The 19,360-nt window shown below is 49.0% G+C and overlaps 1 protein-coding gene across 5 annotated transcripts in view; it reads right to left on the bottom strand.

Moving 5' to 3' along the window:
- LOC126576358 (protein O-mannosyl-transferase Tmtc3) overlaps positions 1 to 19,360 on the bottom strand; it is a 127,008-nt gene that overhangs the window by 94,726 nt on the left and 12,922 nt on the right. For all 5 annotated transcript variants that reach the window (XM_050237597.1, XM_050237602.1, XM_050237598.1 and 2 more), the window contains one exon: positions 17,471 to 17,821. In XM_050237597.1, the coding sequence (XP_050093554.1) occupies positions 17,471 to 17,656 (186 nt within the window). In that variant the 5' untranslated portion in view covers positions 17,657 to 17,821. The remainder of the gene's footprint in view (positions 1 to 17,470; positions 17,822 to 19,360) is intronic.

The raw sequence follows: 19,360 nt of genomic DNA, 5'->3' as shown, positions 1-19,360 counted from the left end.
GGCCTGATTGTGCATTGAATATCAAACAGAAGGGGTTGGCTCTCGATGTGCCGTATAAATAATAATCAAGGCGAAATTGAAACTGAACTGCGAATGGGAGTGAGGGAATTAAGGAGAGCACTAGTTAGTCGAGGAAGATATGGAAGGGCATCATGATTGGCTGAAGCGTGTTTTGTTTAATTTTTGTTTTGGATCAATAAAATCGCAACCTGGCTTTCAAACGGATGCACCTACTTGATATTCAATTAATCACTTAAAAAGACTTTAGAACAGCAATATTGTCGATTGGTTTTAAGTTTAAAAATTTTGATGTTTCACTTTAAAATCAGAATCATTACACAGCAGCTGCGGTAGCCATGCTGGAATGTTCTGGCCCACTATATGCTACTCTCTTGTGCACAATACATCAGCACTCTGCATCAATCCCTTGGACCCGTGCTTCCTGGAATAACGAAACGAAATAAAAACTCCAAATTACCGTAATGGCGATGCTAATTTTGTGAAGCTTTCCGTTGCGGAAAATTGCAATCTCGCTTCGCACGTCACCGGCAATGATGGAATTCCGATCCGCCTTCCGGGCACTATCCGGCAGGGGAAAAAAGGGTTTTATGGAAGGGACGGAGTCAATCGTTACCAACCACGAGCACCACCACCATCGGTTAGTAATGAGAAAAATTTAATAACTTTTCTCATTTAATGCTGGCAGCGGTGTGCGGTGTGCGGCGTGGATGCTGGCTTTCTGACGTGGAAAGCCGGGTTCAATCGATTGATCTGGCTCGGACTCTGGAGTGGACTGGACTTTATACTGGAAAAATGCTACATGAAAGAATTGCGATGGAAGTGCAGGACCCACATTTTTGAGGTCCACTTCGGAGAACTGCACATTATCCCGCTTCACTGTTCCCATTTATGTTGCTGCAGGGAACGTGGAGGCTTCGAATGGGAATATGCTTTCATTTTTTTTCATCTCGCATCTGTCAACGCATACAATGCAATGGGTAAAGGATAATTATAGCCAGTTGCTCTTCGTTTCGACGAAAAATCATGTCCAATCTCTCTCTGTCTCTCTGCAGTAACTCGATGGGCCCTTTTCTCTCTCTCTCTCTCTCTGTGTCTCTCTGTCTCTCCAAAACAATGACAGGAAATTGTTAGAACATCACCATAATACCGAACCTCCCCCCCGTTGATTACGCATGCATAATACCATCTGTTGTGTAACGAGTTCCACTAACGACCTCTGCGTACGTTCTGAGTACCCGTGGTAAAGGTAAGCACACGACCCACAGGAAACAAGATTAACGAATACGTCACCAAGATGATTAATTGAGTACGGCGACATGTGACATTGTCATATCGTTGTCCCACTAATGAGATCCATGAGATGCACGAAGCCTGGAGCGCTTTTTTTTTCGGCGGGAGGGAGAACGCTCCACCGTGGGGTGGCCGGAGTCAAAATAACGAAATCCAAATGCACCTTCACTACCGGTCGGTGACGGTCGAAGTCACGATGACCAAACCCCCCCCCCCCCCCCCCCCCCTTTCGGGCAACTCTTGCCCTTTCGAGAGGATTGATGAAACGTGAACACGCGACCAATATGGCTACCAACCAATCCATCAACTTCCGTCCATCTGCATTTCCGCATTAATCGTCCTGGCTGGCGGTGGTACCCAAGGTGCACCCGCGTGTACGTACACAGACTCTCGGTTCCCCCCTTTTTTTTTTGTTGCTTTTTTTTTAATTTGTATTTCCGTGTTCCACTTTCATCACGAAACCACACATCACACTCGCTGGTACCGGGCCCTTGTGTGCTCGTAAAAGGGAAGCAAACATACTCGACGAGGTGGCTAGCATAATAACAGCAACAGCAAAAAATGAGGATCAAAAAACGGGAAAAAAACTACCCAGCACAGTGTCCCGTGGCAAGCTGAAAAAATATATGAAACACTCCCGTACAAATGGCCGCCCGGGGAGGGGGTGAGTTGGTTCACACACCCATACGATAAAAGCGATAATCAAACTTGTTTGCCGATGTTTTCATTCCACAGCACACTGGCACCACTGGCAGTGGGGGGTTGAGTACAATGGAAAAGGGGGGGAGAAACGGAACATCATTCTCGCGGTCCCGGCCAGGTAATGGTGCGAGTAGCGCGGAGTAGCGGTGACGCATTAACATCCTGGCAAATGGCGCTGGAAATGAATCGCTATAATTTGTACCATTTCGTATTGACCTCGCGCAACCGATTAATAAAAACAAATTCCTCGCAACAGTAGCAGCAGCACCTCCTGTTCCGTTCCGTGGTGGGGTTCTCGGTTTGAATGGATGGATAATTGTGGCTATAATGTCATCGATTTGGTACTTTGCTGTGGAATTCTTCCACTACCTCGCTCGTTCGCTCACTTTCATGCGCTTGCACTGCCAATCGTCACCCACCGGCGGGATCGATCTGATATCTCAGTTGCGTGTTTCTGCACGGATTATCTCCATTATGTCAGCTTGTGATGTTGCAATTCTATGTGTGTCACGGTGTATGAGCGGTGGATAAAGCGAAATGCGAGCTTTTCCACCTCAGTCACCACGATTAACGCGCTGTACAGTGAATAAAAGTGATGCGTAGTGCTCGTTTAGTAAGCTTACAACAGGTTCGTTTAGTGTGGCAAAAATCCAACAGAAAATTGAGAAAACGCAGCAAAGGTATCCAATCAGTACAGGATGGAAGCAGATAGCACGCAAATATAATACGGATCCAAGAAAATAAACAAAAAAAACATACAACGAGAATGGAAACGTGATAGCAAACCTGGATAACAAACAGGTAAAGCAATCAAGATCAAGAGCGTACCATTTCGCTTACGCTTCCCCTTGGAACCGGAAGATTCATTTGTGTTTGATCCCAGGGTCGTTGTTTAAGGGCGAAGGCGAAGCACCGAAACCCGGGCTAAAAACCAAAAACTTATCTGACAGATCTCGGTCGAACGCGGGCGGGTGTCCCGTTAAGCGCCAGTCCCTGAGGCACCGACGAAGGGTTATCCAGTAATTTGGCAACCGTTGGCACGTGGAGCGGAAGTGGTTGTTTTCGGAACAACAAAAAAAGAGAAAGAAGAAAGATTCTCCTAATGTTAAGCTGCTTGGACAGAAAGGAAAATAACAAAACCGAAGCAGCAGCAGTTGGTGGTGTGCCCCTTTGGCCTGATGGCCGGGGAGGATTAATCGCAAATTGTCGCGCCAGCTAGGACGATTTGCCTTTACAATCAGTGCGCGATCAGGTCGCATGGCTGAAATGGTTGTAAATCTGAACCTAACCAGGGGAAACCTCGTGCAGTTCACGTTCGTCCTCCTCTCCCTGGAGGAGACTGGAATTTGGAGTACTCCGGACGAGCCTCGGCTGTTTTGGACAAGGCATTCTAGAGCGCCGAACCGCCGCCGAGATGGCGTAAGTTCGGAAATCCCGCCGGAAGTGCCGGAACACGGAGCGAACGGAGCAAACGGAACGTCGAGGCCAGATGCTATCCGCTACACCGGTAATCGCAAAATTTACACTTCTTTTGGGGATTTTCAGTGCAGAGACACGGAGAGATGCTCAGGGGGGGGGGGGGAGGTACCAGAGGGATTTTGTTTATGCCGTTGTGTGCTGACCAGTTTTTGTCATTTCCTGGTGGCTGCCTGGTGCCTGGTTCCTGCTGCTGGCGATGGCGATGGCGACGGCGGTACGGACACCGAAAAGTTGTTGTTTCGTCGGCAAAAGGATGCTAGCGGCCGATGGATGGTTTTTGGGTTGCGTTTGGTTTGTGTTTTGTGCGCGTGTAGTGGCCGTACCACAGGGGAAACGGATCCGTCGAGCATACCAGCAGTGCCCGAGGCGGTGAAAGATGTTGGTTCTTTTTTTTCGGCCGATGGAACGGCTGGTGGTGGTGGAAGGACTCAGATTTATGGCAAAACTTGGACCACCACGACCGGCGGGCATGTTGTCGTGCACAGGGGGACGGACACGACGGTAGCCAAAGAGTAGCCAGGCCACAACAGGCTCTTCGGACTTTCGGCTCCCGGAGGAACGAAATTAGTTAACGACGACGACGACGACGACCAGGGACGGAGCTGCTTCGCGGTGCTATCGCGATGAGTGCCCCACGATGAGAGTTATCTTCATGTCGTTGGACTTCCCACAATTTCCTTTTTTCCATTTTTTTCTCTCTCACTTTCTCTCTTGATCCTGTTAAAAAATGGATTTTTTCGGTGCAAGAATACAGCCAGCTATCGATCTGCCAGCAGCACTTCATGTGACAATCACCAGCTCGCCAGTTTTTCCTTCGCTTCCTCCGCTTTGAGCTTAGCTCAAACTTAACCATCGGCAAACACCGATACTCCAACGCCAACCAGCAACAAAAAGCTTGCTGCTCGTTATGTTTTGTTTCCATTTAAAAAATGGAAAATTTTCCTCCCTAATTCTCTCCACCTGGAACACAAAAACTGGAACGTTTCTCGTTGAAAACACAAAACCAGCTGCTGATAGGTGATAGCATGAACCGCATGGAGATCGTAGCCACGATCGTAGAAGGGAAAGCGGGCGAAGGGAAAGGATATACTAAACCTCGACCCCCCTCGACCGGCAACCGGCATGTGGCTTGAAAACTAAAAAGCACGGTCCTCCCCTGTGGTAGCTCCTGGGGATTGGCCGCCGGATCTAAAATAAGCTTATAAATTGGCTGATTTGAATACTAAATTGATCATTAGCCGCACGGCTAGTGAAAGTGGTGCGTGATTTCTGCGTCACCAGAGAACCCAGAGGGTTCCCCAGGCCAAGGGGGGGATTGTTTCGTTCCAGCCAACGAGACCTCAACCGCTTGCGCTGCGTTGCGGCTTGCTGTCAACGTCTTCGACTGACGACAGCGACAGCGACGGTGACGAGAATGATAATTAGCACCGTATGGTGGGTAGAGGGGAGCAAAATTTAAAAGATAAAAACGAGAGTCCTTGGCACCGGATGTGGCCCAAGTAATGTTCGTAATATAGAAGAACGCAAGGCTTCGCTTCTTTTGCTCGTCTCGCCTCGCACGAGCGCTGAGTTCTGAGAAAAGGCGAGATCTGGCGCCCGTCATGACCTAATTCTTGCGACGTGTTTTCCATTTTTTTCCAGTGACAAAAAAAGGGAATGAGGAGTTTTGGGGTTGCGGGCCAAAATTACTCCATCACCAGCAAGTGAACCACAAACGATGTTTGCTCCCGATCCGTAGTTTTTTCCTGCGGAAACCCCGGACCGCGGACAGAGAAAAGGCCCTTCCTTCCATTAACTTTCCACGCTCCACATTTCGTATTCAGGGAGGACTTCACGAGAATGGAAACGAGAAAATCCCTCGGCAATCCAGTCGGCTAAGACTCGAGCTCGAGCGAACGAATACGGAATCAGAGGCAGCACAAGGCAGCGAGGATGGATGCTGTCTCGGTGGTTGTGGCTATCGTTGGATCGACGCGAGGCCAAGATCGTACATCAAACCGTGGCAGCGGTGGTGCTCGAATGCGGATACAATCGTAAGCAACGTGGACGCGAACCGCGAACGAATGCTAATTGGAAACGAAATGTGGCATCCGGCGATGGAGAGGCTTCGAAACGAAATCGTTACGGCGATTGGAGAGCAGGGTGTCTGTGTTGGTAAAGTTCAAGGGCATGACTAATGCTTGGTAGAGGTCAGCTTAGAGGTCGGACCGGCGGGGATGATTAACATTTGGGGCAGTTCAGTTCTGTGCGTTCGTGATTCGAAACGAAGAGAAGAAAAAGTTAATGATGAAACTCATGGTTATTAGTTGGGCGATATATTTCCATTTGACTAATCGTGATACAATTGTGGGCGTAGTAACATTATTCTGTAAGCTATTAGTCAAAGGTTTGCATTGCATTAAAGGTTGTACAAGGTTAAATTATTTACTTGGGGAATGTTCTTAAGGGAAAATTGATTGAACTTAGAACATACGTTTTCCCTAATATTTTATTTTACTTTTTCTTTGTTTTGTTTCGTAACATTTAACAAGTAAGCTCTTAAAATTTATCACATCAACTCAGACATATCAAAAGGTGTTTGCATCGTTCACCAGTAACGGCTTTTACAGCTGATGTCAACAATTGAATATAAACAACTTCTCTCATTCCACAATATAGTACGAAATGTGCAGGAGCATTATCAAGAAAGATTTTTGATGATTTTTTTTTAATATTGGGATTTTAGCACTAAAATTGCAAAGGCTCATGTGGTTTTGCTGCTGGAAAACATTTCTAGTTACCTCCAGCAGAATAAAACAGAAGTGATCTAACATTATTTCAATTAAACAACTCTATATCCATTACGTATGCGTATAACTGGCCTTGTCGAGCATCACTCTCATCGAAAATATTTTCCAAACATTCTAACTGCCCCAAATTGAAAGCGAGTTCAATATGATTCAACCATCAACGCCATACGATTCGACAAAATCCAAATCGACGGTAAACCAGCTCTAGGAGCACAGCAGTTGCCTAGACGAATCAATAAACGCGCCTCGAACCGATTCGTCACATTGGCACATTCAACTGCCACATCGTGTGACGGACGGACGGTGGACGGCACCATGCCCGAAACCAAAACAGGTTCATGGAAATGCTCTTCCAAACACCAACCACGCACGGTGCGGTGGCGTGAAAATCGCGCTCTAGCACCCCTAAACCCGGGGGAGAGTGACAGGGAAAAAGCGCGAGAACGAACCCACGGGCAGCGGACGAAAATAATCAAATACTAGAATAAACACATCTCGTCTATCATATCCGGTATGGCAGGGTGCGGTGGTTCGTGTGAGTATGAGGGAAACCGAATTGAGCCACCCACTCCGGGAAGGTGGCGGGTTCGTTTCGGTTGGCTGCGCTAAATCAACATCCTCCTCATCAGGCCATTGTGCGCGTTTCTGGTGTGAAAAGAGAGTGATTCGGTGTGGTGTTGTTCGAACACTTTTTTCTTCCCCCTTTCTCCTACCTCTACCACCACCACAACGAATTTTCCCGGACAAAAATAGAGGGAATGTTTTCCCGAAAACTGAACGAGAAATGCGACATAATTTTCCTACGCCGTCGCTCGGTGCACGGATGCGGAAATGTTCGCAGGCCAATTTCCCACGGCCCCAGGGCCGGCTATGATAAATAACCAAACTTTCGCCAAAAGCCGAAACCGGCATGCTGTCCATGTGCGGCCGCGGTTCGGATTTGGTCCATTAAAGGGGCGACACCGCCGCAGGCCCATGCTGTGGGAATTGTTGCGGAAAAATTGAAAATTCATTCCCAAAGACAATGACCATGCGGTGGCCACTAGAGCTTGACAGCGATTGTTGGTGGATTTCCTTCTCTTAAAAATTAGCAAACGGAACGCCAGCATCGTCCTCTTCATCGTCGCGTTTGACGCAACACACTTGAGCCAATCGGAATATCAAATCGTCGGCCAATGCATATTCTGTGACTAGACCGAGTGTGTTCCGGATAGCAAAAAAAAAAAACTTCAAATTATCTGACCAACACGCGCACTCGTGAAACAATTTTACGTAGGTATGTGCTGCTCTCGAGGCTGAAGCAAGGTTTTTATGCTGCTTTCCTAGGTGGAAATGTTCCAGCAGGGGTAGCAGCAGCAGCAGCATTGTTTTTGCGATGCATTCGACAACATCTGCATGTCTGCTTCGAAGCTGCATCCAACAATGGATGCACCATGATGATGAGAGCATGATGAGTGTGTACCACGTGCTTTTCTTCCTCCTTCTTTCTCTCACTCTCTCTCAGCTAGTCTCGGTCAGGTTCAGTGTGCCGGGGCAGCACGTATCTGTAGGGTGCAGCTGCACGAAGGGAATTTTGTGGCACAAACTTCACTCTGGCTCTGCTTGTGGTAGTGATGCTGCTTCACCGCCATCGAATACAGATGAAAATTCGACAAAGGATCCACCCTCGAGGTCCGCCACTGGGCCACATCAGGTGCGTCACGGCTGCTTCTTCAAAAGGATGAAAAACAAACCCAACAAATCGCATCCCACACCGGTCTCACGTGACCATAGCATATCATCATCAGCATCACCCCCGGCGTGGAATTCCACACAAAATCAGAGCAGATCACCTTTCCGGGAAGACGAGGGCGAGCGAGGGAAAACACACACTCCCGGGAAATGCTGCTGCAACCGGGAAAATGAGACCAAAACCCCCCACAGGTAGCAACCGCACCGTCTGTTCCGTCTGCGGCTGCACTGATTTTGCTCTGGCCATGGGCCTGGGGTAACCTTTTTGGCACGGAACGGAAGCGGAACAAAGAAAGAAAACAGAATCTCGGCGAAACGGAAGCACGGCAACGAAACCAAACTTTAATCCATTCACAATGCACCACAGTGCACCGGCAAGAGTGAAGTGAAGTGCGCTACCGATATCCTGACGCGCGCCACGTCCTGATGTCCTTCGCTGCAGCAGTAGCATCCAGTGGAACACACAACGTCGTCACCGTCATGAATTATTCATCTTCGGTGGAAGCTTTTGCGAAAGCAGCACCGTAGAGAGAGAGAGAGAGAGAGAGAGAGAGAGAGAGAGAGAGAGAGAGAGAGAGAGAGAGAGAGAGAGTGGGAGATGATCATGCATCATACACCAGCATCACTTATGATTGTGTATGTGTTTGTGGAAGATTGCAAAAGGATTTCCGGTTCTTGCTGGCTGATCTCCGGTTCTGAGGGGGCCTTCTCCGGTGGAAATGCTTTACGCGTACGTGATCGAAAAACAAAACTGAGGCCCCGGGGCCGGGTGATACGGTCGAGTGTGGCACAAGGACATTCGCACATGTCCACATGATGTATGTGAGAGGATTCACTTCAAAGCATCTCGCCTCGCCGGTCGCCATTTCTCAAGGTCCCTCTAGATGATGTCCTTTCCGGGGGGCGGGTTCATTCCGTTTTGGATTTGTTTTTTTTTTCGAATGCCACCAAACCTGTGGAACCAGATCTTTCGAATTCTTCGTTTAATGGAATCATTTCGTACGCATTCGGAACGCGCTTCGTCCTCTAGCGTTTGTTAGGAGTTGCTGTTGCTCCTTCCCGTACTTGACTTCGCGGCAGCAGGCGACAAACACGCGAAATACTAAACCGAACGGGCCATCGAGCTTCCTCCAACTGCCACGATAATCACTGATACCGATGCTAACGTCAGTTGCGTGGAAGTTTTACCGAAGACAAAAGCTAAAACTTTCGCCTTCTGGGAAAGGGGAAGCGACGTCGTCTAGTGTTGCCGCGCCTTATCGCCACTAAAATCCCAGCTGTCAGTAACACAATTATGCTACAAGCTCCCTTTCGCTGGAACCCTAGTTCACTCCCGGTGGAGCAACGTACACGGTACGCGATAATTTGGCGGAGCACCAAGCACCAGCCACAGCAAACGGCCCACTCTCTGGCCCAGAGGAGACGGTGTCCTCGACCGACGCCGCAAGTGCCGAGAGAGAACGGTTATTGCGTTGGTTGCGTACGTGGCGACCACCGTGGCGGTCGATCCGCGCACCGATTTCCATGCAAAACAACTTCCTTCCTCGGCAAATCGTGGCGTGAAGCAATTCGAACAGAAATTAACCTAATCTCTCTCTTTTTCTCTTGTGCTCCCTTCTTTCTTTCTCTCTTCCCGGTCGCAACTCGGAATGGATGTCTGTGATTTGGTCATGTAAAACATGACCAGCGATAGACCGCGCGCTGCCATTCACAGGTCTGGGAGGTGTGTTTCGGTTGTCTAGTAGTTGTTGTTTTGGGGGAGGTTGAAACAACGCTTCTGTTGTTGTTTCCACGATAAGAAGAATTCCAGTAAATCAAGGACAAAAGGGCGACTTTGGGATGTTGTTTCGACTCGCGCAAAACTTGTACTTTCTAGCGTACTCAACGGCAAAGAATCTAATCTAAACGAACTTCAACTTAGAATCGCAAATCGAGTGACTCGATTCTGTACTTGTAAATGAAGAGATAAAGTCCTGCACAATACTCTAAAATAGTACAAAAAAGATAGGCGACAACATTCATTACATGAGTGTGCAAAAAGAAGGTCAAGAGAAGTAATCTCATTCGATGGAATAGTGACACGAAGCAACTCATTAGATGAATACTGAATGCCACCAACACACGAACGCAAATGATCCCTAGCAAGACCGCCATCAACACGCTTTGTCTGCATGCATGTTGCATGTCCCGAGAATCACCAAGCATACCACGCCCTTGCTATCCATCCAATTAGTCGTTTCTGCTATCAGCACCCAGATGAGCTCTTGTCTTTGTAGTTGACTCCGCTGGGAACACGCCTGGGCATCGTTGTTTTTTGTTGCGATTTACATTCCCGGGCTGTGGTCCGTTTTTAAGCGCATCCTATCGCAAGGCCCAGGGACCACCATCGTCCTCGTCGTCCTCGTCGTTCATGGCGTGGCAATGGTGCGCGCGCATCAGCGAATGATGGGTTTTTGATTATCACCTCTCTCTCTCATTAGGCATAATGAGCTCAGTTCCTTCCGGCTACTGGTGCTGATGCAGCAGCGGGTTCTTAATTAGAAGTAATGGAGGGGTTGGCCAGCCTCGAGTGCAGCGCCATTTGCTTTCATCGTTTTAAAGCGGACAGACTAAACTTTCGACAAAACTGCCACGCTTTGGATTTGATAAAGTCGGTGAATTGTGTGATAAATGCTTAGCTCTTTGCTGCAGTTTCTGTTTAGTTCTGGAAATGACTTAACTAAAAATAACACTTTTGTGTCCTTCTAGAGCGCAAGAGGTTCGCGCTTGTTATAATAAAAACATAATTCTACCAACATCGTAAACTGATGTACCGTTGATGACCTTCAACTGGTGTAAGTCTCGCGATAAACGCGAAAAACTTTGGTCCATCGAGTCGATAAGAGTCGGTACTTGCGCAAAATGCCGCTTAGCCGCCAGGCCATTCGGACGGAGCATTCCTCGCAGTTGCCGCAGAATGTCGATTAGCGCCAAATTACCATGGCCCGCTCGTGGCCGATAAATGACAAACTAAAGGCTCATCGAATCGACGTATTTTCCGGCTCGACGTACCCAACGGCCCACCACCATTCCATTCCATTCCATCGACCATCAGCGCCGCGGTGGCATTCATTTTTAAACAGCGCTCAAGCACCGCGCATCCGGCAACTTTGGCGCCCACCAAAAGCCCCTATCTTCTTCTCCGGCGGGGAGCTTCAGAACCCAGATCCTCATCCTGGCCCGGCGCGCGAAAAGAGATCCTATAAACCAATTTATTTTTATAGTTACTTCCGCGTAAAACGGTTCCTGGTGGCCAAAAACCGGTGGAGAGGGGTGCGCGGTTAAGGCTGCAAAACGGCTGATGGGCATCGCATCCGGAGCGCAGCCAACCAGCCGATTCGCGGGCGCGCTCACGAGGCTCACCAGAGCGATCATACTCATGAATGGTTAATGCGCGACCACCACCACCATCATTTCCTTTTCCATTTCGTTTCTTGCTTCCTCGCACGATGCCAGCCTGCCCACTGGAGGGGCCGCTAATGAATCTGAACCACCAACCAGCGGTAACCGCATCCAGCATCCTCCTTGGTTTTGGGTGAGTTTTTTTTTCTTGTTTTGTTTCTTTTTCTTGCGAACTTCTCGCCATCACCACCGGATACCCTCCAACACCCTTCGATGGCAAATTAGAAGCAGCATTTTGGGGCAGAGAATAGCTCATTCTCGGTGCTCGGCCAGTTTCATGGGCAAACTTTTCCCTCTGCGTCAATTTAACAAATTCACGAGGCCTCGTGGCAGGGAGGATGGTGGTGCTGCTGCTTGGCATTCTGTTCATCGAGGGTGCATCAGCGTTAATAGGTGCCTGATAGTACATCCCCCCGTTCGATGGGAGTTCTTTCGAGGTTCCCGGGGGTTTGTTCTTGGTACACTTGTTGTTTGAGAAATTTTTGAGCATAATTGTTGGAATTTTTTTTCTCAAATAGAATGCTCACCAAGGAAAAATATTTAAGAGAAATATGGTAAGCCATCTTGGTCTATAGTTTGATAAAATCGACGAATTCAGGTTTCAAATAGATTGGAGATTGTAAAATTGGAAAAAGTAAACGATTATAAAGCTGCACAATCATTCTCTTCTCCTATTAAGTAATACAAAAAACGAGAGAACGTTTCAAGAACTCAAACTAAACTCAGTACAACTCCTCCTGTAAGTAGTAACAGCTCCTCAAATGAAAGTCAAAGTTTAAGTATTATCTAGGAATTCAAAGCTAAACAAAAAATGGAAACCAATCGAAAAACCACATTTTTCCGTGGCCCCCGATCCGGGTCCGGATCCATCACACAGTACGATCCATCATCACAACGCACGTCGATTTCTTCGGTAGCAAACGAACTGCCAACTGATTAAACCTTCATCACTCACCGGTGTGCGAAATGCTCGGATCGATAATGACGAAATTGATTCCGCCAATTCGTCCTCCGTCCTTCAGACACCATCGTACGTCTTCACTTGTCAACGAAGTAGCAAAACTGTCTCGTCAGCGAAGAAAAGCCTTCTTCCGAGAAGGCGCCTGACGTTGACGAGCTGCGTAAAGGCCCATCATCATCATCATTCCGTGTTCTTCCGAGTCATGCGGTCCTCATATGCTCTCCATCACTCGAAACGGAGGCACTTTGGGCAAAAACGCACCTGCGTAAGTGTAATGCAGATCAACCGTTCACCGCCGTGACTCATCCTAGACGAGAGTACGGGCGCTGAGGAGATTTTTGAGCAAATTCTCGGTAGCTGCTGATGTGTTGCGACGAGCGTCTAGCGAGCTTGTTCAGAGAGAGTGGCGAGAGTGGCAACAAAACCGATTCACCGTTGGTAAAGCTGATGAATCCCTCTGAACAAATCACGGAAAAAAACCGATCACGATCTCGCTGACGATGCCCCCTCCCCCCTCAGGTTCCTATCTCGCCGCGTAGCAGGTGTTTGGTAAGGTAAAGAAGCGCGAACAACCCCCAGCTCCTTAACCTGCCACGGCCGGCAATGGAATTGAATTTTTATCAATCTCATTTCGCGGCTTAAGGTTCACCGAGCAGCTCACCTACGCGACCGCCCGTATCCTGTCACCGGTTACGCCTCACTCGCTCGCTACCACCACCATCACCACCACCATCATGATCAGCGCCATCAGGCGGAAATATATTTCCATTCACTCAACCGTGACACCATCAATCTACGCCCTGCCAGCCAGCCAGCCAGCCAGTCAGCCAATACTTTCTAGTGCGGAAGGAAGCCCTTGGTACCTCAGCACATACTGTTGTACTCCACATTGGTTGTGCATGGACTTCCGGTACCGCTTCCGTCGCTGGAGAAACTGGGAGAAAACGTTTCATCGCAAAATGGGAAACATCCGATGCGAAACTAGCGTTCCTGGGCGTGAGGAAGAACGTCCGGAGGCAACGGGGAACGGGAAATGTTTTCTAACGAAATAGAAAAGATGATTTCGGGGTGGGCACCACCCATTCTGGGGGGTAACATTCCTGCACGGAATCGAGCATCGAGGGCGTTGTCGTGCCTGCCTCCGGCTGTACGAAAAATACGTTCTACGCGCCCTCTCATACACGGCGGCGCGCAAAAATCGAACCTGCGTGCTGAAAGCTAGAAAATGGCTGACGTGGATAACGTCGAAATCCGAAAAGATGACGACGAAAACAAAAGCGTCCCGTAGAATGACAACGTTTCACGCATTGACGACGACGACGACGAACCGGGAAGGGAGAATCTCTTTAAAATGGTTCGAAGTCGGTCGCTTTCTATACTGGGAACGGTGAGCCTAGGATTCTGTCGAGGCGCGTGAGCTACGAGCGAACTCGAGGAGTTCGTGGAGAGGAGTTGGCCAGACAACACCTCATTCATCTTGGAACACGACAACACGAAAGCGAAACACGTGGCAAAGGACATCTCTTTTAATATAGAAGGTGCACGCTTTGAGGGTGGGCGCCGAAAATGTCCGCCACCACCTTTCCTTCCATCTTCATCCTCTTGCCATGCCCTTTTCCTCCATCTCCCCGGGTGCGCTTTGTTTCTAGCTCGTCGCTTCGCTTCGCGAGCTCGAGGACCACACTTTTGTGTCACAAATTTGGGTGTCTTGTATGTTTCTGTGGCAAGATGCTTCACATTTCCGTCCGTAGACAGTCGCGCGCACACACAGGTGACACGTGCAGGTTAACACGATAAAAGCCGGAGACGAACGGCGGAAGGAGGACCCCGGGAAACATGTCACGGCCATGTGTCACTTGCGATTGCCTGGAAGTATCTGTAAAAGGTATTAGGGTGTACGCTTGAAGGCGCAATGTGCGATGGCAAGATGGATCCCCGGCAGCCCTCGCGGTGGAATCGTGGGAAGCAATATTTCTCTGTCATTTACGGTTTTACTTATGCATGCAGCTGACGCGTGCTGCTCCCTCTTGGGCGCTCTCCCTTCGTTCTGGGACCACCAACGGGTAGCTTCGGTTCTGGGATCGAAGAAAATGAAATAATAATCCCTGCGGTAAGGCTTTAAGCAGTCTCCCTTGGGCCCGGGCCCAGGTATTCATTCGACCGGATTTGTCTCGGATTCGAGTCGCTCGTTTCCATGTCTGCCGCCCAATTAATGTATGATTTTGCGTGCCGTGCGATCGCGGTGATTGATTGTGCGAGCTCCAAGATGGGAACTAGGTAGCTAAGTAGCATTTATAAGGGAATCGTGTAAATGAAAATTTGATTCCTCATTCCGGCAGCTCACACTCGATGCTTGAAACTATTTCCTTTGAACTTCGAGTTGAGCGCTGTCGAGAGTGAAACCTCTAGTGGTTGGTAGCTATTATGTTACTTACGAATGATACTTATCGGGCACTTCAACTGTCAAGCAGGCACAAAGGGTTTGAGAGTCTTTCATTCATCACGGCATGTGACGTCGGTCATGAGCCAGACTTACTGACATGAACTGTTTCCACGACATTTCAATGTGTTTTATGGCGTTAGATAATCCATTTATGTTATCGAAAGTAGCTTTTTAATCAACAAAAAGATGGGATGTATTTTTCTTACATTAACTCTGCTTGGCTAAGACTTGCTGTGAAATAAAGATTTAATCAATGTGGCGAAACATCTTCTACCGAATCCTCTCTTATCGAGGTGCAGTAGAAGTTCTGTAAAACCATAGAAAATATTTTACTGTCGACGTTGGATATTTATGTAATGGATTATTAAAATACACAAAAATTCTTCTTTCTATTGAATCGTCTGCTTTTTTTAATACGTTTTACCTTTAATCCCAGACCAGACCTTTAATTTGAACACAAGCATATAATTTTTATATATGTCCTTCACCTTCAAGAAGGTCAGGACCAGAGAAAACACTGAGCACTCCTGCGACCCCAAACCCATTGACAGCACGAAGGCCCAAGATCAATCAATTTTATTCGAGCGGCAACCAGACGCCAGTCCAAGCCTCCGTACCGGCTGTGAACGAACCGATTGGTAAGGCGATGGCGATAAAACGCGATGAAAACCAATCGATATCGAAGAGTGGCGGGGAGGAAGGGATGGTGCATTGATTTCGACCTTCGACCTCAACATAAGAAACGGAATTGCCGGTTGAAGGGCAATCGGACTCCGAAAAGGCAAAACCTCAATCCCAAAAACCTCAAAACCAAACCACGCTGCAACTCGAATTCCTTTTCCACCCAAAAAACGGACGGGGTGCGGTGCGATTTGCCCTCCCTGGGGGAAGAAGGGAGGGAGGATCCTGAACTCAAATAACCCGCAGGTGAAACAACTTCATTCAAGGTGGTGGGCTGGGTTTTCGGTGTGCTGGTGGGTGGTCGGTATTCGAAGTTTTACGATTCTAATTAATTTGCGGCTCCCGCATGACCCGGCGCCGGTCGTGGATCGATCGATGGATGGATCGATCGAAAACACGGTGCGCCCCCATCCAGACCCTCGCATTAATGATCGATGAGCAATGATTGGAACATATTTAATGAGCTCGACGTCGGCGGTACTGCTCAGCTTATGCAGCTTGCGATGACGCAATCGCGTTGTGGAGGGGGCACAATCGTGATGCATTTCTGTTCATTTGTGGTGCGCTCGTCGCGGCCATTCCAAACTACGCCCTCAAAGGCGCCGCATGTGATCGCTCGATCGTATGCCTTGTGCTGGTAAGTGTGCGTGTGTTGTGGCTTCCTCATCTACATCCTTTATTTTTTGCCGCTGGAAACAAACACGATATGAATAATGGATGCGGAATGTCCTGGCCTACACTCCAGGGAGGCTGCTACCAAGCGCGCCAGTGAGCTGTGTCCTTCCAGGGGTCTCACCAGCTTTAAGGATACGATTCGGCCAAGCTCTTTACCCTATTATGCATACATATATTCATCTCCACTTCCCATTCTCGCCGGCACTTGCCTCTCCTCGTCCCGCATGGTCTCTAGGGTGCAGAAGGCGGCCTGCTGATGCTGCTGATGCTGCTGCTGCCAGAAAAAAGGGTAGACCAACCCTTAACCTCATTCTCCAACGCCTTCAAACTACCCCAAGCCACCCGGAGCGAGGCCTGGCACATAAACGCACAGCGAGTGTGCCAGCGAGGCGCGACACAAAGGCCCAGTTGAGCACTCGATCAGAATATTTAAACGCAATCCACCAGGACAGAGAGAGAGAGAGAGAGAGAGCAAGCGGCCTCTATTTGGGGTTGAGGCTGCTGCTGCTGCTGCTGCTGCGGACACTGAAGCCTGGGGCGTGGACACTGGTGTGGCCCTAGCGTGCGCTTCAAACAACGGTCGTTGTTTTTTATGGATCCAGACCATCACCACCACCACCACCCGGGAGACCCGTATCCCTTGAGGACGCTGAAAAGCATCCCTTTTCAATTCGTAGGTATTCAACCGTCCCTCCCCGCCCGGGCAGGCGATGACAGCATGTATTGTCGAGGACGTGAATATTTGCCGGCTCGTTTGGCATCGTGCTTGTTTTTGAGGCCTTGTGATGGTCCAATCGGATTGAGGAATGACCGTAGCTACCCATAGGAAGCGGTAGTGAACGCGCTGGGAGTTTATTCGAATAGTATTTTAATTGGCTTTATAACAAACCATGAATGGTCAAACAATTTGACGAAATTCAATCAAAACCAGCACTCATAGAACATGTGAGAATAAAATGGGAAAAATGACAGAAGAAGTTAATCTCAGAGCATACTCTGTTGACAGACTACTAAACAAGACTACCTGAAGACATTCAAGCTCAACGCCCAGTTAGTTTTTTATTTTCATCGCAGTCACCATTGATAATACAGAATTGGTGACATTTCAGTAGATGTGTAGGCATCAAACTGTCAAAAGCTAATCAAATTAACCTCAAATTCGCTAGAGGATTGTCCCAGTCAGGCTCAGGCGTCTTCTTGGACAAAATTTTTGGGATAGGACTTTGAGAAACTCTAAGCAAAATCTTACAAACGTACCTTGTGCATCGGCGTACCCCAGAAGTCGTTCAGGAACACGTTCTTGATCGACGAGTGTGGCCGCAGGTCGCGGTTCTCCTTGATCGCGCTAATATCGTCAAACACGAAGCCACAGTTGAGGGCATTGTGGTAGCACAGCACGCACACCAGGGCGATCAGCGCCCCGTACAGGTGGTACGAGGCCATTTTCGGCGTGGTGGACGATGGGAGGGGGTGCGGTTTGTCTGGCTGCAACCGATCACCGCGCCACCACCGCCAGCCACACCATCTGGCACGATTCACTTGCTTTTCCCGGTGCTGCTGCTGCTGCTGCTGCTGTGGCCTTCTGCCCACCTAGTGCCCAGTGTGCATCTGGAAAGAAAAGAAAGAGAAAAAAAGAAGCGAGCATTAGCATTCGTCGGATTAACGTGGATTTTGCAAGGGGGGAGTGGTTTTTCTTTTGCGTTCTTCTGGCAGCCCCAGAACAGATGGCCTCGCAGTCAAAGTGAAGTCCACAGTTTGGTCGGATTTTCTAATTTCTCTTTCCCAGAGCCAAAGCAAACGGTTGGCCTCCGAATTGTTTTTTTTTTGCCATCCCACCCCACTAGGACACTTGTGGTTTCTTGGCTTGGCTGGACGGTGACGCCTTTCCTGGAACTTAAAAACAACTTTCAATCCGTCGCCGAAAAGACGTCACCGTCGTCGTGGTCCTGGTCGAAAGTGAAGAAAAAGCAGCTTTTCTTCCTTTCTCCTACCACTGTGGGGCCAGGCAGGAGGCGGAGGACGAATGGTGCCGTGCTGTCAGCTTCACTTTGGGGCAAATCCCCGCTAAGACAATCCGGACACTCGGGAGCTTCCACCACGCAACGTCCCTTTTTCCGTTGGATCCGTTTTCCTTTTTTGGTCCAAGAGCCCTTGTTTTGGTCCATGTTTGAAGCGCACACCCACATGCGTGCCTTGAGCCGTTCCTTTCACAATCTCATCTTTCACCGTGGGTGACCGAGGAAAATAATACCCCCCTCCACCCGATTCCCTTCCGGACGTTTCTTTGCATTCCCTACACCCCGACACACACGCTGGGGTGTCATCTTTCGACCTTGGCTTCGCTTTCGCTTCGTTCACCGAGATCTCCGTGGTGTGGAGATTGTGGCCAAAGCATTAAACCACATGGAGCCAAGCCATAGCCTCAGTGGCAGACGCTCGGTGGTGGTGTTAGCGGTGGTGGACCTTCTCGAAAAGGTCCTGCCACGGTGTGCATGTGAGTGTGGTGCGTATACAGAGCAGACGTCGGTTGTTTGCCTTTTGCGGTGTTGGTGTGGGTGTGGTGAGGGGGATGCGCACACCCACACGTTCACAAACACATACACGAGACTACGGGTGGCTGTTTACCTTGTAAGTGTTTTTGTCCCCGGAAGGACCAGTACACCAGACTGGCTTCCACAATCCAAAGCACTCGCCCCAGGCACACTCTCCGGGCTGCGGGAGCATTATTCATGGGAAAACTGGGAAATTTGAGCCGTAGGCGTACCAGGTGGGGGGAAGGAGCGAACGGGGAAAAGGGAAAAGAGATGGTGCCGGTGGCAAAGACACAATTCATGACGCCATGACTCCTCCTGGGGACAGCAACCCATCTCACGTGGGGTCCTGTATTTGCAGGAAAAGCAGCAGCAGCAGCAACGTCGAGGTTCAAGTTACGCTTCAGTTCGGAGCAGACGTTTGATAATCGTAAGACCAAGCTTCGGCTTTCCCAAGCCGGAGCATTTATCGGAAACTCAAACAACTCACTGTTCACCAGAAGATGCCAGAAATGTCTAAATGTGGATTCGCCGCATTGGCACAAGTGTTCGGGTCTGGTGAAAAGCTGGCGGATTGTGTTTCTCATTATAACGAAAACACTTCTTCCACGAGGTA

This window comes from Anopheles aquasalis, chromosome 3 (genome assembly GCF_943734665.1).
Source record: "Anopheles aquasalis chromosome 3, idAnoAquaMG_Q_19, whole genome shotgun sequence".
Classification (NCBI taxonomy): domain Eukaryota; kingdom Metazoa; phylum Arthropoda; class Insecta; order Diptera; family Culicidae; genus Anopheles; species Anopheles aquasalis.
Note: the sequence above shows the minus strand (reverse complement) of the source record. Positions and strands in the feature narration are given on the sequence as shown.